We start from the raw sequence: 13,824 nt of genomic DNA, 5'->3' as shown, positions 1-13,824 counted from the left end.
ATGAAAGAAATCTAAAATTAATTGCCTCTCCCTGATACTCTGGCAAATTGGTCAACCGTTTATTCCTGTTAAGTAATTGCATTTTTCAAAGACTTCAATTGTAATGTTCTGAAAAGTCTAACACAAATTATAGAAACGTAAGGCAGATAGTTTTCTATTTATATGGCGGTCTGAAATTCTCAAGAGCACTCGGACCATAATGGTAGATTTACAGTGACACTGCAATTGGTGCTGCTGCCTCACAACACCAGTAATGCAGGTTTCATCCTGACCTTGGGTAGCTGTCTGTGTGGAGTTTGCACATTGAATGATTGGGTTTCCCCCCAGACATTGTGCTTTCCTCCTACATCCTGACAATGTGCTGGCAGGTTAATTGGTTGCTGTCAATTACTTTTTATATTGGCTAAGTGTTAAAATAATCCAAAGATTTAAAATGGGCATGAAAAGGAGAAATAAAACACAGTGGCTCAGCTGGTAGAGCTGCCGCCTCACAGTGCCAGAGATCCAGGTTCGATTCTGACCTTGGATGCTGTCTGTGTGGAGTTTGCCCACTCTCTCTGTGACCGCATAGGTTTCCTCCGGGTGCTTCAGTTCCCTCCCATATCCCAAAGATGTGGGTTTATAGGTTAATTGGCCTCTGTAAATTATCCCTCGTATGTCGGAAGTGGATGAGAAAGTGGGATAACATAGAACTAGTGTGAACAAGTCATCAATGGTCAGTGTGGACTTGGTGGGACGAAGGTTTTGTTTCCATGCTGTATCTTTTGATCAGTCATAAGACAGGGAAACAAAGAGAAAGAGAATGAGACAATAGGATTGCTTAGCTTGCAGCCAGGAATATCCTTCTTCTAAGATAGACACAAAAAGCTGGACAGGCAGCATCTCTGGAGAGAAGGAATAGGTGACGTTTCAGGTCGAGACCCTTCTTCTATGTTGGAATAAGAATGAGTTTTATGCTTCTAATCAACAATTTGACTTTTCAACCTAGGAATGATCCACAAAAATTGGATGCCTTTATAATGGACAAAGCACTGTTGGATTATGAAGTCTCCATTGATGCAGACTGCAAGCTTCTAACTGTTGGGAAACCCTTTGCTATTGAAGGTATGCACTATCTTTTTAGATGAAATCCATGAATGAGTGTAACTTCCCCAATGTTGCTCAAGATGAATCAGAGGTGGAAAAAAGGCATCAAATTGAAAATAATTTTGAAGTCTCCCAAGAAATGATCAATTGAGTGTAATTTGTAATTGGTTTCCTGTAGAAACTAAAAGCAGGCATCTCGAATGTATTGAAAAATGGAGGCAGCCATGCATGCAATTTATTTACAAAATATTAGTTCCTGTCATTGTCATTTTGATAAATTCATGTGTCTGCTTTTAGTACCATGGAGTCATCAAAATAAGCCTTCAGCCCACCAAGTTTGCTCTGACCAATCAAATATTTACAATATTTCTATCTTAACACATTTCTCCCCACATTTCTATTAACTTCCCCCTGACTAGATTCTACCATTCATCTAGACAGTGGGGGTAAGTTACAGTGGCAAATTAACCTACCATCCGCATGGGTTGGGTTGTGGGAAGAAACTGAGGCACTCGGAGGTCACAGGGAGAAGGTGCAAACCCCCACAGATGGCACCAGATGTCAGGATTGACCTTGGATCGCTAGACCTGTGAGACTGCAGCTCTACCAGCTGTGCCACTTAGTCACGCATTATAAATACCTGTGCACATGTTTATAATGGAAGACCCATTCATGGGACAATGTCACATAATGGCATAATCATTAGCCTCAAGAAAGATAGAGAATCAGACCATTTCACCGTACTAAAACTATGTAGGAACAGAGGAACTGAGGAAATGTGCATAAATCTGTGCAGAGATCAAAAGAGGTCCCATGCTTGATAAATACAAAAGCATTTTATAAGCACTTTTAAAATACTTGTTAATCCACACCAAGCATCCCGTTAGGATACATGTAAAGGTTCCAGAAATTAGATTTACTGGAATGATTCTGGAGTGAGGGATTTCAGCTCCAAAGTTTGAATGGGAAAATGTGAGCTTATTCTTTGGAGCAAGGAAGGTTATATTGGAATTTGATTGAGGGATGCAGATCATGATGAATATGGATAGGTAAATCGAGAAAACATGATCATTAGCTGATCTTTGGAGGACCATGCAATAAAGTTTTAAAATGATGGGAAAATGGTATTGGGGAATCTGAATTAAAATGTTTTTAAAGAGAGTGGTGATTATCTGGAACTCATTCCCAGTAAGGGTAGTGAAACCAGAGTCAGCCTATGCTTTCAATTGGAAATTGAAGGAGCACAAGGAAAAATAACTTGCAGGGTAAGTGGAGAGAATTTGATGATGGGCATCACTGTGTTATTGCACAGGAAGCCAGCAGAGACTCGATGGACTGAATGCTCTCCTCTGTGCTGTAATAATGCTGCAATTTAGTCAAATCTAACCCTGCCTTTTTTTGTTTATTTTTCCCCTTTTCTGTCCTGGCTTTTCCAATGGGTGATCGAGCTTAAGATATTGTTTCTCTGAGAACTGAATCTGTGTCCATAGGCCTCACCTTTGTTTATATATGTTATATTTCCTGAATGTAATAATCCTTTTACAGAAAATACATGAACGCTCCTTAATCTGAATAGAAATTATTTTCTCAGTCTACTTTGGACAGTTCTGGTTAATTGTAGCTGGAAAATTATTGCCTGAGACATTCATTATCATGAAGCTGACATGCATCCTTGTTTTTAATGGGTCATAGTTTAGAGTGCTTCACCATTATCGTGACATGTGTTTGATTAATTTCACATATTTTAAAAATTGAAGCTCCAAATGTTATGATTTAACTCTGGTAGACATGACTCAGCCAAGCATTGGAAGATATCAAATGAATTAATTGCTAACCCGAGTTTCTCTCAAGCAAATGATGTACAAAACAAGGGAATCATTAAAAACATAACTGGGTCTTTATCCTTATTGAAGTTGTTTGCTTTCAAACAAACTTAATAAAAATAATATTGTTGTCTAAAATGTAAATAATCTGGAGGTTTAATTAAAAATGAAATGGAGGTATGCAGTTTTTGAGTTATTCGCTTCATATAAAATTTGCCTGGTCCCAATTTTAATAATGTTCTAATAGTAAATGAGGAAATATTGCGCAGTCGACAATTGTTCTTATCACGGTATAGGTGGCTTCTAAATTCCAGGCCATGACATTGATTTATCAAAACAATTTAAAATGGCTGTACAGGTAGATTAGTTGAAAATTCATAACTGGGCAGATGTAAGAAAAGGAATCACATGTCCACTCACGAGTGGTTTGAAAGCTGCGTGAATGTAAAGTAAGGCCTTCACAAGTGTACTACTTGTTGGATCTTTTCTCTTCCAAGGCAGTGGCTTTGGTTTGTGTACCATGGGGACTGGAAGCAGTACAATGCCACTCTTTGCAATTGTACCTGCAGTGTAACATTCAGCTCAGCCTGATCTTGGTCTCACCCACCGCCTAAGGCTATCACATCAGGGCAGGAGGAACCCGAGTTGGTTTCACCTCCCTTTCCCTGGATACATTTTTAGATAGCATGATGCAGTTGAAGGAATATGAGATGTGTCAAATAGGCAGTTGGCAGCAATTGAAGTCTTCAGAAGCTTATGTATTTGAAAAGGGACTTCCAAAATCACTGCACCATGCCAGATAGTGCCAAATAATTCCCCTTACTCCCTTAACATGGGAAAAGGGTTACACAGAAGCAATCTAGTTTATGATTGTTTCCAGGATCAATCTGAATTACAGCCACTGTTCCTCATTGCTGCTCTATTAATGTCAACAGATTGCACTGTTTAGTGATAATATTTACTGACTACTTTATTAACACATTCTCCAAAGCCAAAAGCTCCATAGCCTTGCATTAATATATTTTACATGGATCATTGGTCACAAGGGTCAATTATGCCAGCTTCTGTTAAATTCAGATAGATGAAAGCAAGAGCCCTAAATGGATTAAAACTGCCATGTGTATTTCACAGCCTTAATATAAAAGAAGGCTCCCTGATGTGACTTCAAATTTTTATAGATTGTAGTAATGCACATTATTGAAGGCGGTTGTTCAGCCTATTGCCTGCACGTCATGCAAAAAAGGAATAATCCCACTGTAGATTACAGCACGTCAGATACATTCATAAATCACAGTTCTGTTTTCACCATCATTTCAGGCATAACCACCACAGTGAAAAGAAATGACTAAAACTCCCCTCTAATCCTGTTAATTTAAATCTATATCTACCAGTTTATTGACTTTTATATTAGCAGATGTAAGCTCTTCCTGCTCACTTTCATCTCTGTAACTGAGAAAACAATCACAACCTTGTCAATCCTTTCTCATAAACTAAACCTTGAAATAACATCCTTTTAAACCTCTTCTGAACCTTTAATCATGTCCTTTTTATAGAATGTGCTCTGTATTGCAATTAGGGACCAAATGCAGGTATTTATTTTAATTTATTTATTCATTAGTTGGGACCTGAGCTAAACCGACAATTGATTGATTGAAAGGTACAACATAGAAACAGGCCCTTCATCCCACTAAGCACATTCTGACTATCAATCACCCATTTACATAAGATTCATGTTATCCTACTTTTGCATCCATCCTCTTGACACACTAGGAGCAATCTTACAGATCTTTGGATTTGGGAGCAAACTGGGGCACCCAGAAGAAACCCACACAGACACAAGGAGAATGTGCAAATTCCACACAGATAACATCTGAGATCAGGATCAAACCCTGGTCTCTGGGGCTGAGGCCATGGCAGCATTCTGGACTTCAGCCAAATAGAAGTAGGCATCCCTTGTGTCTTCTTAATCATCTCTTCCGCCTACATTTTATCTTCAGGAATATATCTCAGTATGATAATAATTGGAAATTGTGATAGCCTTACTCCCATGGTTAAGTGAACCATTGCATTGCCTGTGTAATTGCTGCTCTGTAATTACTCAGAGTTATCACAAATTCTCAGATCTATTGAAATAACAATTCTCTTAAGCATCATTATTGATTTATTTTAGTAATATCTTTTAGCAATTCACTTGCAGCACCAGAAATCAGATAGCAAACTAATTTTTCTGCTTTCCTTCGTGATTCTTATTTCTAGGCTATGGAATTGGCCTTTTGCAGAATTCCCCATTGACACCAAACATTTCGGAATTAATTAGCCAATACAAGTCTGATGGGTTTATGGACGTGTTGCATGACAAATGGTATAAAGTGGTACCATGTGGCAAAAGAAGCTTCACAGTGACTGAGGTAAGTAGTATTTTCAAGATTAAAAGCTGCATTTGTATTCAAGAAGCATTATTAATTATTAATGAATGGGTTGTTCTAATCAGAATACCTGTGGCAGTCATTATATTTTGTTTTTCATCTATTTTGAACCTCTATTTTGAACTTCTTTGATTTGATCGGAAATGGCTGGAGTTCCCTTTCCATTGTTCATCCAAGAGTTATAGATCTTGCATGCCAGGTCAAGCGTTATTGCCCATCCATAATTTCCTTTGAACCCTGGTGATTAGTTCTTTCAGAGGATGGTTAAGAGTTGATCATTAAGCTGTTGCTATGGAGTTAGTTCGGGGTCAGACTGGCCGAGGATAAAACTTGGTGATAATAGAGACCATGAAGAGAATGGATAGAGACCTCAGGGGCATAGAAAGACCAAGTGAGTGGGTAAGAACATAGCGGATTTTATATCATTTGGAAAAATGTGATCATCCAATTTGAGAGAAAAAACTGAAAAACAGTTATTTCTTAAAGGGAGAGATATTGTAAGTCTTCGATTAATGTTCTGAAAGAAATGTGTATCCTTGTATATTAAGTTGATATGTTGATTTGTTGACCTATTATGAAGGCATATGGTATGCTGATCGTTATTGCAAGTGGGCAAATGTATAAGTTCATAAATTAATGTTTCTACGTGATAGTAGATCTAAGCCATTCGGCCCATCAAGTCTTCTCTGCCATTCAATCATAGCTGATCTATCTTTCCCTCTCAACCCATTCTCCTGACTTTTCCCCATAACCCCGTAGTAATCAAGAATCAGTCAATCTTTGCCTTAAAAATTTCCATTGGCCTCCACAGCCTGAGAAGAGACATAACTTTGTCAATGCAATAAAAATACACTGTGGCTGCTGGTTTATACCAAAGATAGACTCAAAGTGCTGGGGGAACTCAACAGGTCAGGCAGCATTTCTGGAGAAAATGGATAGGTGATGATTTGAGTGGAACGTTCTTCAGACTGATTAAAAGGGAGGAGGAACTGGAAGCAAGAAAAGATCAGGACAAATCAGATTTCATCACCCAGGAATAGTGACTATTTGGAATTATTTACCCAACAGGGTGTGAAGGCTCAGTCACTGATTAAAAATAGACAATAGGTGCAGGAGTAGGCCATTCGACCCTTCGAGCCAGCACCGCCATTCAATGTGATCATGGCTGATCATCCACAATCAGTACCCCGTTCCTGCCTTCTCCCCATATCCCCTGACTCCGCTATCTTTAAGAGCCCTATCTAGCTCTCTATTGAAAGTATCCAGAGAACCAGCCTCCACCGCCTTCTGAGGCAGAGAATTCCACAGACTCACAACTCTCTGTGTGAAGGCAGATATCAGTAGATTTTTAGATATTGAGGGAATCAAGGCTTAAAGGTGCTGAGGTAAAATATCAGCCAAGGTCTCTGTGAATGGTGGTGCAGATACGAGGGGTGGCATTGCCTCCTCCTGCTTCAATCTCCCGCATTCTTATGACATTAGATTTCCTTCCCTAAAGTGTGTTTCTTAAGCAGAATCAATCTTCAATGATAAATCCTCCTGACCAGGGTGCGCTGTTACATCCTATCTGACAGACTTGATCACTTATCCACAACAGTTTGAAATAATGTAAACTTGAAAAAAGTAACTTGTTGATGCTATAGAAACATATAGAAACATAGAAATTAGGTGCAGGAGTAGGCCATTCGGCCCTTCGAGCCTGCACCGCCATTCAATATGATCATGGCTGATCATCCAACTCAGTATCCCGTACCTGCCTTCTCTCCATACCCTCTGATCCCCTTAGCCACAAGGGCCACATCTAACTCCCTCTTAAATATAGCCAATGAACTGGCCTCGACTACCCTCTGTGGCAGGGAGTTCCAGAGATTCACCACTCTCTGTGTGAAAAAAGTTCTTCTCATCTCGGTTTTAAAGGATTTCCCCCTCATCCTTAAGCTGTGACCCCTTGTCCTGGACTTCCCCAACATCGGGAGCAATCTTCCTGCATCTAGCCTGTCCAACCCCTTAAGAATTTTGTAAGTTTCTATAAGATCCCCTCTCAATCTCCTAAATTCTAGAGAGTATAAACCAAGTCTATTCAGTCTTTCTTCATAAGACAGTCCTGACATCCCAGGAATCAGTCTGGTGAACCTTCTCTGCACTCCCTCTATGGCAATAATGTCCTTCCTCAGATTTGGAGACCAAAACTGTACGCAATACTCCAGGTGTGGTCTATAAATGTGACTATCACTGCTAAACAAGCTGAAAATACTAATCTCACAAGTGTAGAGTCTCGTTGCCTCAGAAGAGATGTTAAAATATTTGTTCATTTAATTTTTTGCTTATTTTCATTACCTCTGTTCTTTAATCTCAGTTGTTTTTCCTTCCTGTATATGATCCAAATATAATTTAGATTTGATGGTGGTACTTTTTTTCTGGATTGAGAAGAGAGTCCTTGTGTTAGCTTGGATTTCTCTACATTGCCCCAGCCATTTTCATTTCCTAAAAAGTACAGTGGAATTTCAAAATCCCCATATTTACTTAGGGCTAAAAACAGCTACGTACCAGGAATGCATTGATCCTCAATATTTCTCACCATGTGGACACTTCAGCAACTCTCAAATTGACAAAGTTGTGCATAAAAAATGAAGGAGCATTGAACCAGCCACCACAACATCTCATCCATTTAGACCTTTGATCACCACCCTTAACCTTTTAGAGATACAACGCTGAAGCAGGCCCTTTGGATCACCGAGCCCACACCGCCCATTGATCATCCATACACTAACTCTATCCTGCAAGCTGTGGCCAATTTGTATTACAGAAGCCAACCTACTAACCTGCATACCTTTGGGATGTGGGAGGAAACCAGAGCACCTCGAGAAAACCCATGAGGTCACAGGAAGAACGTGCAAACTCCGCACAGATATCACCTGAGGTTAAGATCAAACCCAAGTCTCTGGTGCTGTGAGGCAGCAGCACTACCACTGTGCCATTGTGCCACCCCACTGTGATGCAGTTAGTCAATTTTCTGAATTGGGACAATTTTGGAGACTTGGAACATTTGTCTATTTCTCTTGTTTGTGACCCCAAGTTTTGTTACCTCTAGTCTATTGCATCAGAGAGATGTTTCAATACAAGTATTCAAGGTGTCGACAAAATTAATAAAGATAAGCTGTTGTATTTCTGGAGAGGGCAGGAACCAAAGGATTCAAATTTAAGGAGCTATAATAAAGAACCACAGGAGACATGAGGAAAAGATTTTTCACTTAGCCAACGGTTGTGCTCTGCATTTCACTGCCTGAATGGGAGTGGAAAAAAATTTGATTCTGGCTTTCAAAACAGAATTGGACACGTGCTTGAAGACAAAAGTTTGCAGGGTTGTGGGGAAAAGAGCCGGGGAATAACGGCAAATCATTTTAACTTTGCAAAAAGGTAACACAGCTTTGATGTATTGAATGGTCTCCAGGTTCACAATATTGATTTTGTATTTCTATAATTAATGTAATCAATTCTATTATACATTCCTTTTCAGCCCAGTAGTGCTTGACACCACTGTCCTGTAAATTAGAAGTTTTCATACAATCAAACTGGAAGCTGCCAATTCTCATTCAATATATATCTGATGAATTATTTGCTGAACACAATAGTGATATCTCTAAGTTGACAGTCATCTCTGTTGGATCAAACTAATGCATTAAATATGAATTACAGTACAGGATTGTCACTGCAATTTATTGAGATTGATCATTTGATGGTAACTATGATCAATTGAATTATTCACTGCAGAAGAATCAGGCATTTAAAGTAATCCTCATCTAAATATGAAGCTACTAGTATTAGCCCTCAATATTTATTTAGTTGTTGTTAATTGTACTGGATTAATTAGAAAATTAGTTGCAAATTGGTTACAGATTGCCAGTCTGTGAAAATAGCCCCTTTATTCCTACTCGTCGTTTCCTGTTTGTTAGTCAGTCCTTTCACCTTGCTAATATATTACCTCCAACATAATTGTCTCTTATCTTGCGGCATAACCTTTTATAAGACATGTTGTTGAAGGCCTTCTAAAAGTCTAATACAGTTCATGTGCTGGTTCCCACTCTGGTTGAGACTTCTTCAAAAAACGTGAATCAATTTACTCTTCACAATTTCTCTCTAATGAAGTCATGTCAACTCTGCTGAATTAGATTATAATTTTCCAAATGTGCCGCTATTAGTTCCTTAATAATTAATTCAAACAACAAATGTTAGGCTAATCAGCCCATAGATACACACTTTTTAATTCCATCCATTTTTAAAATAGGAATATCACTCTGGCAGTTTCTCAATGAGTCTGTTACATTTCCAAAATTTATAAACAAATCATCCACTATCTCGACTGTCATTCTTTAATGAACATTGGGTGCAAGTCATCTGGAGCAGGGGACTTACCCCTGTTAATTTAGCCCTTTTAGCCCAGGTAATTTGCCTTAATATCAACCTTCTTGTGATGATGGTATTTAATTCCTCACTAGCATTATTCAGTACCAACGGTTGTAGCATCTTCTATCATAATGACTGATGCAAAATATCTGTATAATTCCTCTGCTGTTTCTTTGTCTTCAACTAATTCCCAGCTTCGTTGTCTATCACCAATGAGCCTTGCTCTCTCTTCTTTGTTAGAGCCTTAAAGAGCTCTTGTTTTCCATCTTTTATATCCCTCTTTGGTTTGCCTTCACAGTTTATTTTCTCAATATCATCTTTTATGTCCTTTCCTGGATTCTGAATCTATCCAAGTATTTGGATCCACCTCTAACTTTCACCTTCTTAAATGATTTATCTTTCAACTCCCTTTAACTTCCTTGTTTAGCCATGGAAGTTTTATCACACACTCATAATCTTTCCACATTGCTGGGAAATATATTTTACGAAGAGCTGTGAATTACCCACTTAAATTATTGCTGCAACCTGTTCACTGTCTTTCCTGCTAACCGTTCTGCCCTGTCTATTCTAGCAGGCTTTATATTCATTCCATCGCAATTCCCTTTATTTAAGTTAAAGGGGTTTTTTCTTACCCAAATTTCTCACTCTCAAACAGTGTTTAGGTTTCTATTATGCCATGATCATTACTTCCTAGAAAACTTTGAACTTCAAGTTAATTTATTCAATTTGCCTCATGACATTACCAGATCCAAGATAACCTGCTCCTAATTTGGCTCTCCTATGTTTTGCTCTGGGAAACAATCCCGTCCACTCTATGAATTTGTTCTCAAAGCTACCCTTCCCAACTTGATTATCCCATGAAGATTAACATCTTCTATTACCCTTTCTATGTGCCTTCTTTCACTCAGTATGACTACTGCTTGAGGGTCCACATACAACTCCGGCAGGTCTGTCTTGCTGTTTTTACCAGTTCATCAAAATGAACAGAATCTTCTGATCCTCACAACTGTAGTTAATCTATCTCTTATTAAGATGGTGTTACACCGCCATCTTTTCCTTCCTGCCTCTCTTTACTAAAAGTCAAACATCACTGTATATTACGAACATGGTTTTGATCTTTTGTGTTTATGGCTATCAGATCATACTCAATTTTTTTCTATTTATGCCTTTTTGGTTCAAATACCTTATTAATAATGCTAACAGCAAACTTCCTTTGCATCACATATCCCAGTGCAAAACAGATGCAAGGGGTGTGCACTTGCAAAATAAAAGATGCTCTTGGCATTCTGAGTTAATTTTTAATTTATTGTGGAATAAGCAAATCAGTTTAATTGTATTCGATCACAGATTACTTGTTAATGTGAGGTTATGGGGTTACTGTGCATAAAGGAGTGTTATCGCAAACAGGAACAGTTAGGAAGGTACTTTAACTGATTTTGATAAAGGGGAGTAGCAATATTTTGAAGGAATAAAAGAGAAAGGATTGGTTGATATTTTGGGAGAGCTCAGGTTATCCCAATGTTTTATCTACAGCTTCAAAGTGCTCATTCCCAATTACTTTGGTATTTGAAAGCCTATCAAACACTCATGAGGCACAGTCACCATTGCAATATAGGAGAGGCAGCAGCCAGCTTACACACACTTGTATGACAAGAACTATATCATCTGTTTCAGAGATGTTGCTTGTGGGATTAATATGTCTCTGGGTACCGGCAAAATCTCACCTGTACTTCTTTGTGATGGTCCCATAAGATTTTGTGCATTCACCTGAGAGAGCAGTTTAAAACCTTATTTGTAAGATATCTCCTCTAACCGAGACAGTGCTCTTCCTGTACAGCGCTGAAGTCCTAGATAACCTAGATTTTGTGCTCCAGTCCTTGAACTGGATATTGAAACCATGACCTTCTGTCAGAGGAGAGAATGGATTGCATATAAGCACGTGAGCTGCATTGCTTTTCTCTGTAGACAGCATGTTTCCAATTCCCAATTCGAGCAAACTGCTGAGCAACAGTTTCGTGTTGCTCGGTAGATTCCCAAAGGTAAATCGCACACCTAGAAATCACACGATAATGCTGTATGGGTTAATTAAACATTCCCTGCACATTCTGCTCCACTGAAAGAAGCCCAAAGTAGTGGCAATGTTTACTGCCATGAAGCACCATTTGGTATTGTGTGTACATATTCTATTGTGCTGCTGCAAGTGAGAATTTCATTGTCTGTCTGGGACATATGACAATAAAACATTTTTAACTCGACTCTTGATTAAAGGGAAACTTTGGTTGAACTGTGTCCAAATGTATTAGTCTATGATTAAGTGGAAGAACAGGAGTAATAGAGGCTGGAATAGGCCATTCACTTCCCATTCAATAATCCCTTACTCACAGCCACTTTCATGTCCTATCACCAAATCCCATGAGATGTTCAATATTCAAATTGGAGTTACTCCAGCATTTTGTGTGTATCTTTGGGGAGAAGGACAAGATAAGACTCATACTTGCACTGGTAAATCTCCCAGTATAAACCCACCAGGACTTCAGTAAGATCACTGTTCTTATTCAAATCCTCTTGCTTTAATGTCCAACAGAATCATTCCCTTTTCAAATTGCTTGTTATTCCTGCATGTTAACTTTGATATGATTTGTGAACAAGGACATCTAGGTTCCACGGATTGCCAATATCTTTCAGTCTTTCACTGAAAAAAACACTTTACTATTTTTGTACTAAAGGTGATGACCACATTTTTAAAAATAAATTGTATTCCTTCTGCCATGACATCTCTCATTTTCTTATCTGCCATGACATCTCTCAAATCCCATGAGATGCTCAAACAGCACAAATCCCTGTTACATACCATAAGTCACAGCTTCTCAAACTGAAGATGATCTATTTGTTAAATCATTCCCAGTCCACATCAGTATATTACCCCCAATGTCATTTTGTTCAATATCCTCTTCAGTCGCACTTTATTGAAACCCTTCTGAAAATCCAAATATATTAAATACATTTGTTCCCCCATATCTGGAGACACAAGGAACTGCAGATGCTGGTTTACCAAAAATTGCACAAAGTGCAGGGGTAACTCAGCGAGGTTACAGGTTGGGTCCCTTAATCAGACTAAAGAATGGTCCTGACCCGAAACATCACCTATCCATCTTCTTCAAAGATGCTGCCAAGTCTTCAAGTTTTGGAGTAACTGTTGAGTTACTCCAAAACTTTAATGAATTTGTCAAACATGATTTCCTTTCCATAAATCATGTTGACTTTCACCAAATTATGAAGTATAAAGGTGCTTAAAACCTTAACATGTTACTTAGAAACTTTATCATGTTAATGTATCTATTTGTAATTTTAATTGTTGGGGTACAAAATAATTAGAGTAAGAATTAAATAAATGTGCCAATTTTCCCCAAAATATTCATTAGTGCAGTGAATGTTAAAAAAAATTGTTGAAAGAGAAAAATAAGTTCTTATGGTGTCAATGTTATCTCCAGGGGGTAGCTGGCTCCAAAAATGTTTACTTTGATGCTTTGGTTCAATTAATTTTAACATTTCTGAAAGATTCAGCTTTAAAAGGTGAGGTTCTTATGGTAGCATAGAAAGGAAGGAGAAGCCAAGAGAGCCCATTGAGTGACAGGGGAAATGGCTGGATACTGTTTTCTGAAGCTGAACACCTACAGTTTCAGGTTGAGATGTCGAACATTTTCACAGACGACTGTAAGTATGTGGAATTTACTATCACAGAGGACTGGGGCAGTGCGGCTGGTAAATATATTGAGTGCTGACATTTTCTCTGAACATGCAGTGTGGCATTGAAAAGCTCCATAGAACTTGAAGTCATTGGGTACCAAATTGAAAACTCTCTATGCTTGGACTCACAGAAAAAGATCAATGTGGTTATTAGAAGTCAGTATCTTTGCCCCAGGCCTTCTATGCATGACCTCCCTATACTTGGTCAGAAGTGGAAATGATTGCACAATATTAAATTCTATTCACAACTTCTCAGCTAATTAGCAACCATGTCTACGTGCAGCAAGTAACATTCACGTCTCAAAAATGCCTGGTAATGGCCATCTCCAACAAGAGAT

The 13,824-nt window shown here is 38.5% G+C and overlaps 1 protein-coding gene across 1 annotated transcript in view; it reads left to right on the top strand.

Annotated features, from left to right (window-relative positions):
* Window positions 1-13,824, top strand: part of grin3a (glutamate ionotropic receptor NMDA type subunit 3A) — a 163,767-nt gene that overhangs the window by 133,667 nt on the left and 16,276 nt on the right. Inside the window, exons 5-6 of the mRNA XM_033018209.1 lie at window positions 989-1,104; window positions 5,166-5,317. Coding sequence (XP_032874100.1) covers window positions 989-1,104; window positions 5,166-5,317 — 268 coding nt within the window. The remainder of the gene's footprint in view (window positions 1-988; window positions 1,105-5,165; window positions 5,318-13,824) is intronic.

This window comes from Amblyraja radiata, chromosome 3, assembly GCF_010909765.2.
Source record: "Amblyraja radiata isolate CabotCenter1 chromosome 3, sAmbRad1.1.pri, whole genome shotgun sequence".
NCBI classification, from domain to species: Eukaryota; Metazoa; Chordata; class Chondrichthyes; order Rajiformes; family Rajidae; genus Amblyraja; species Amblyraja radiata.
This window is presented reverse-complemented; position numbering and strand designations above follow the sequence as displayed.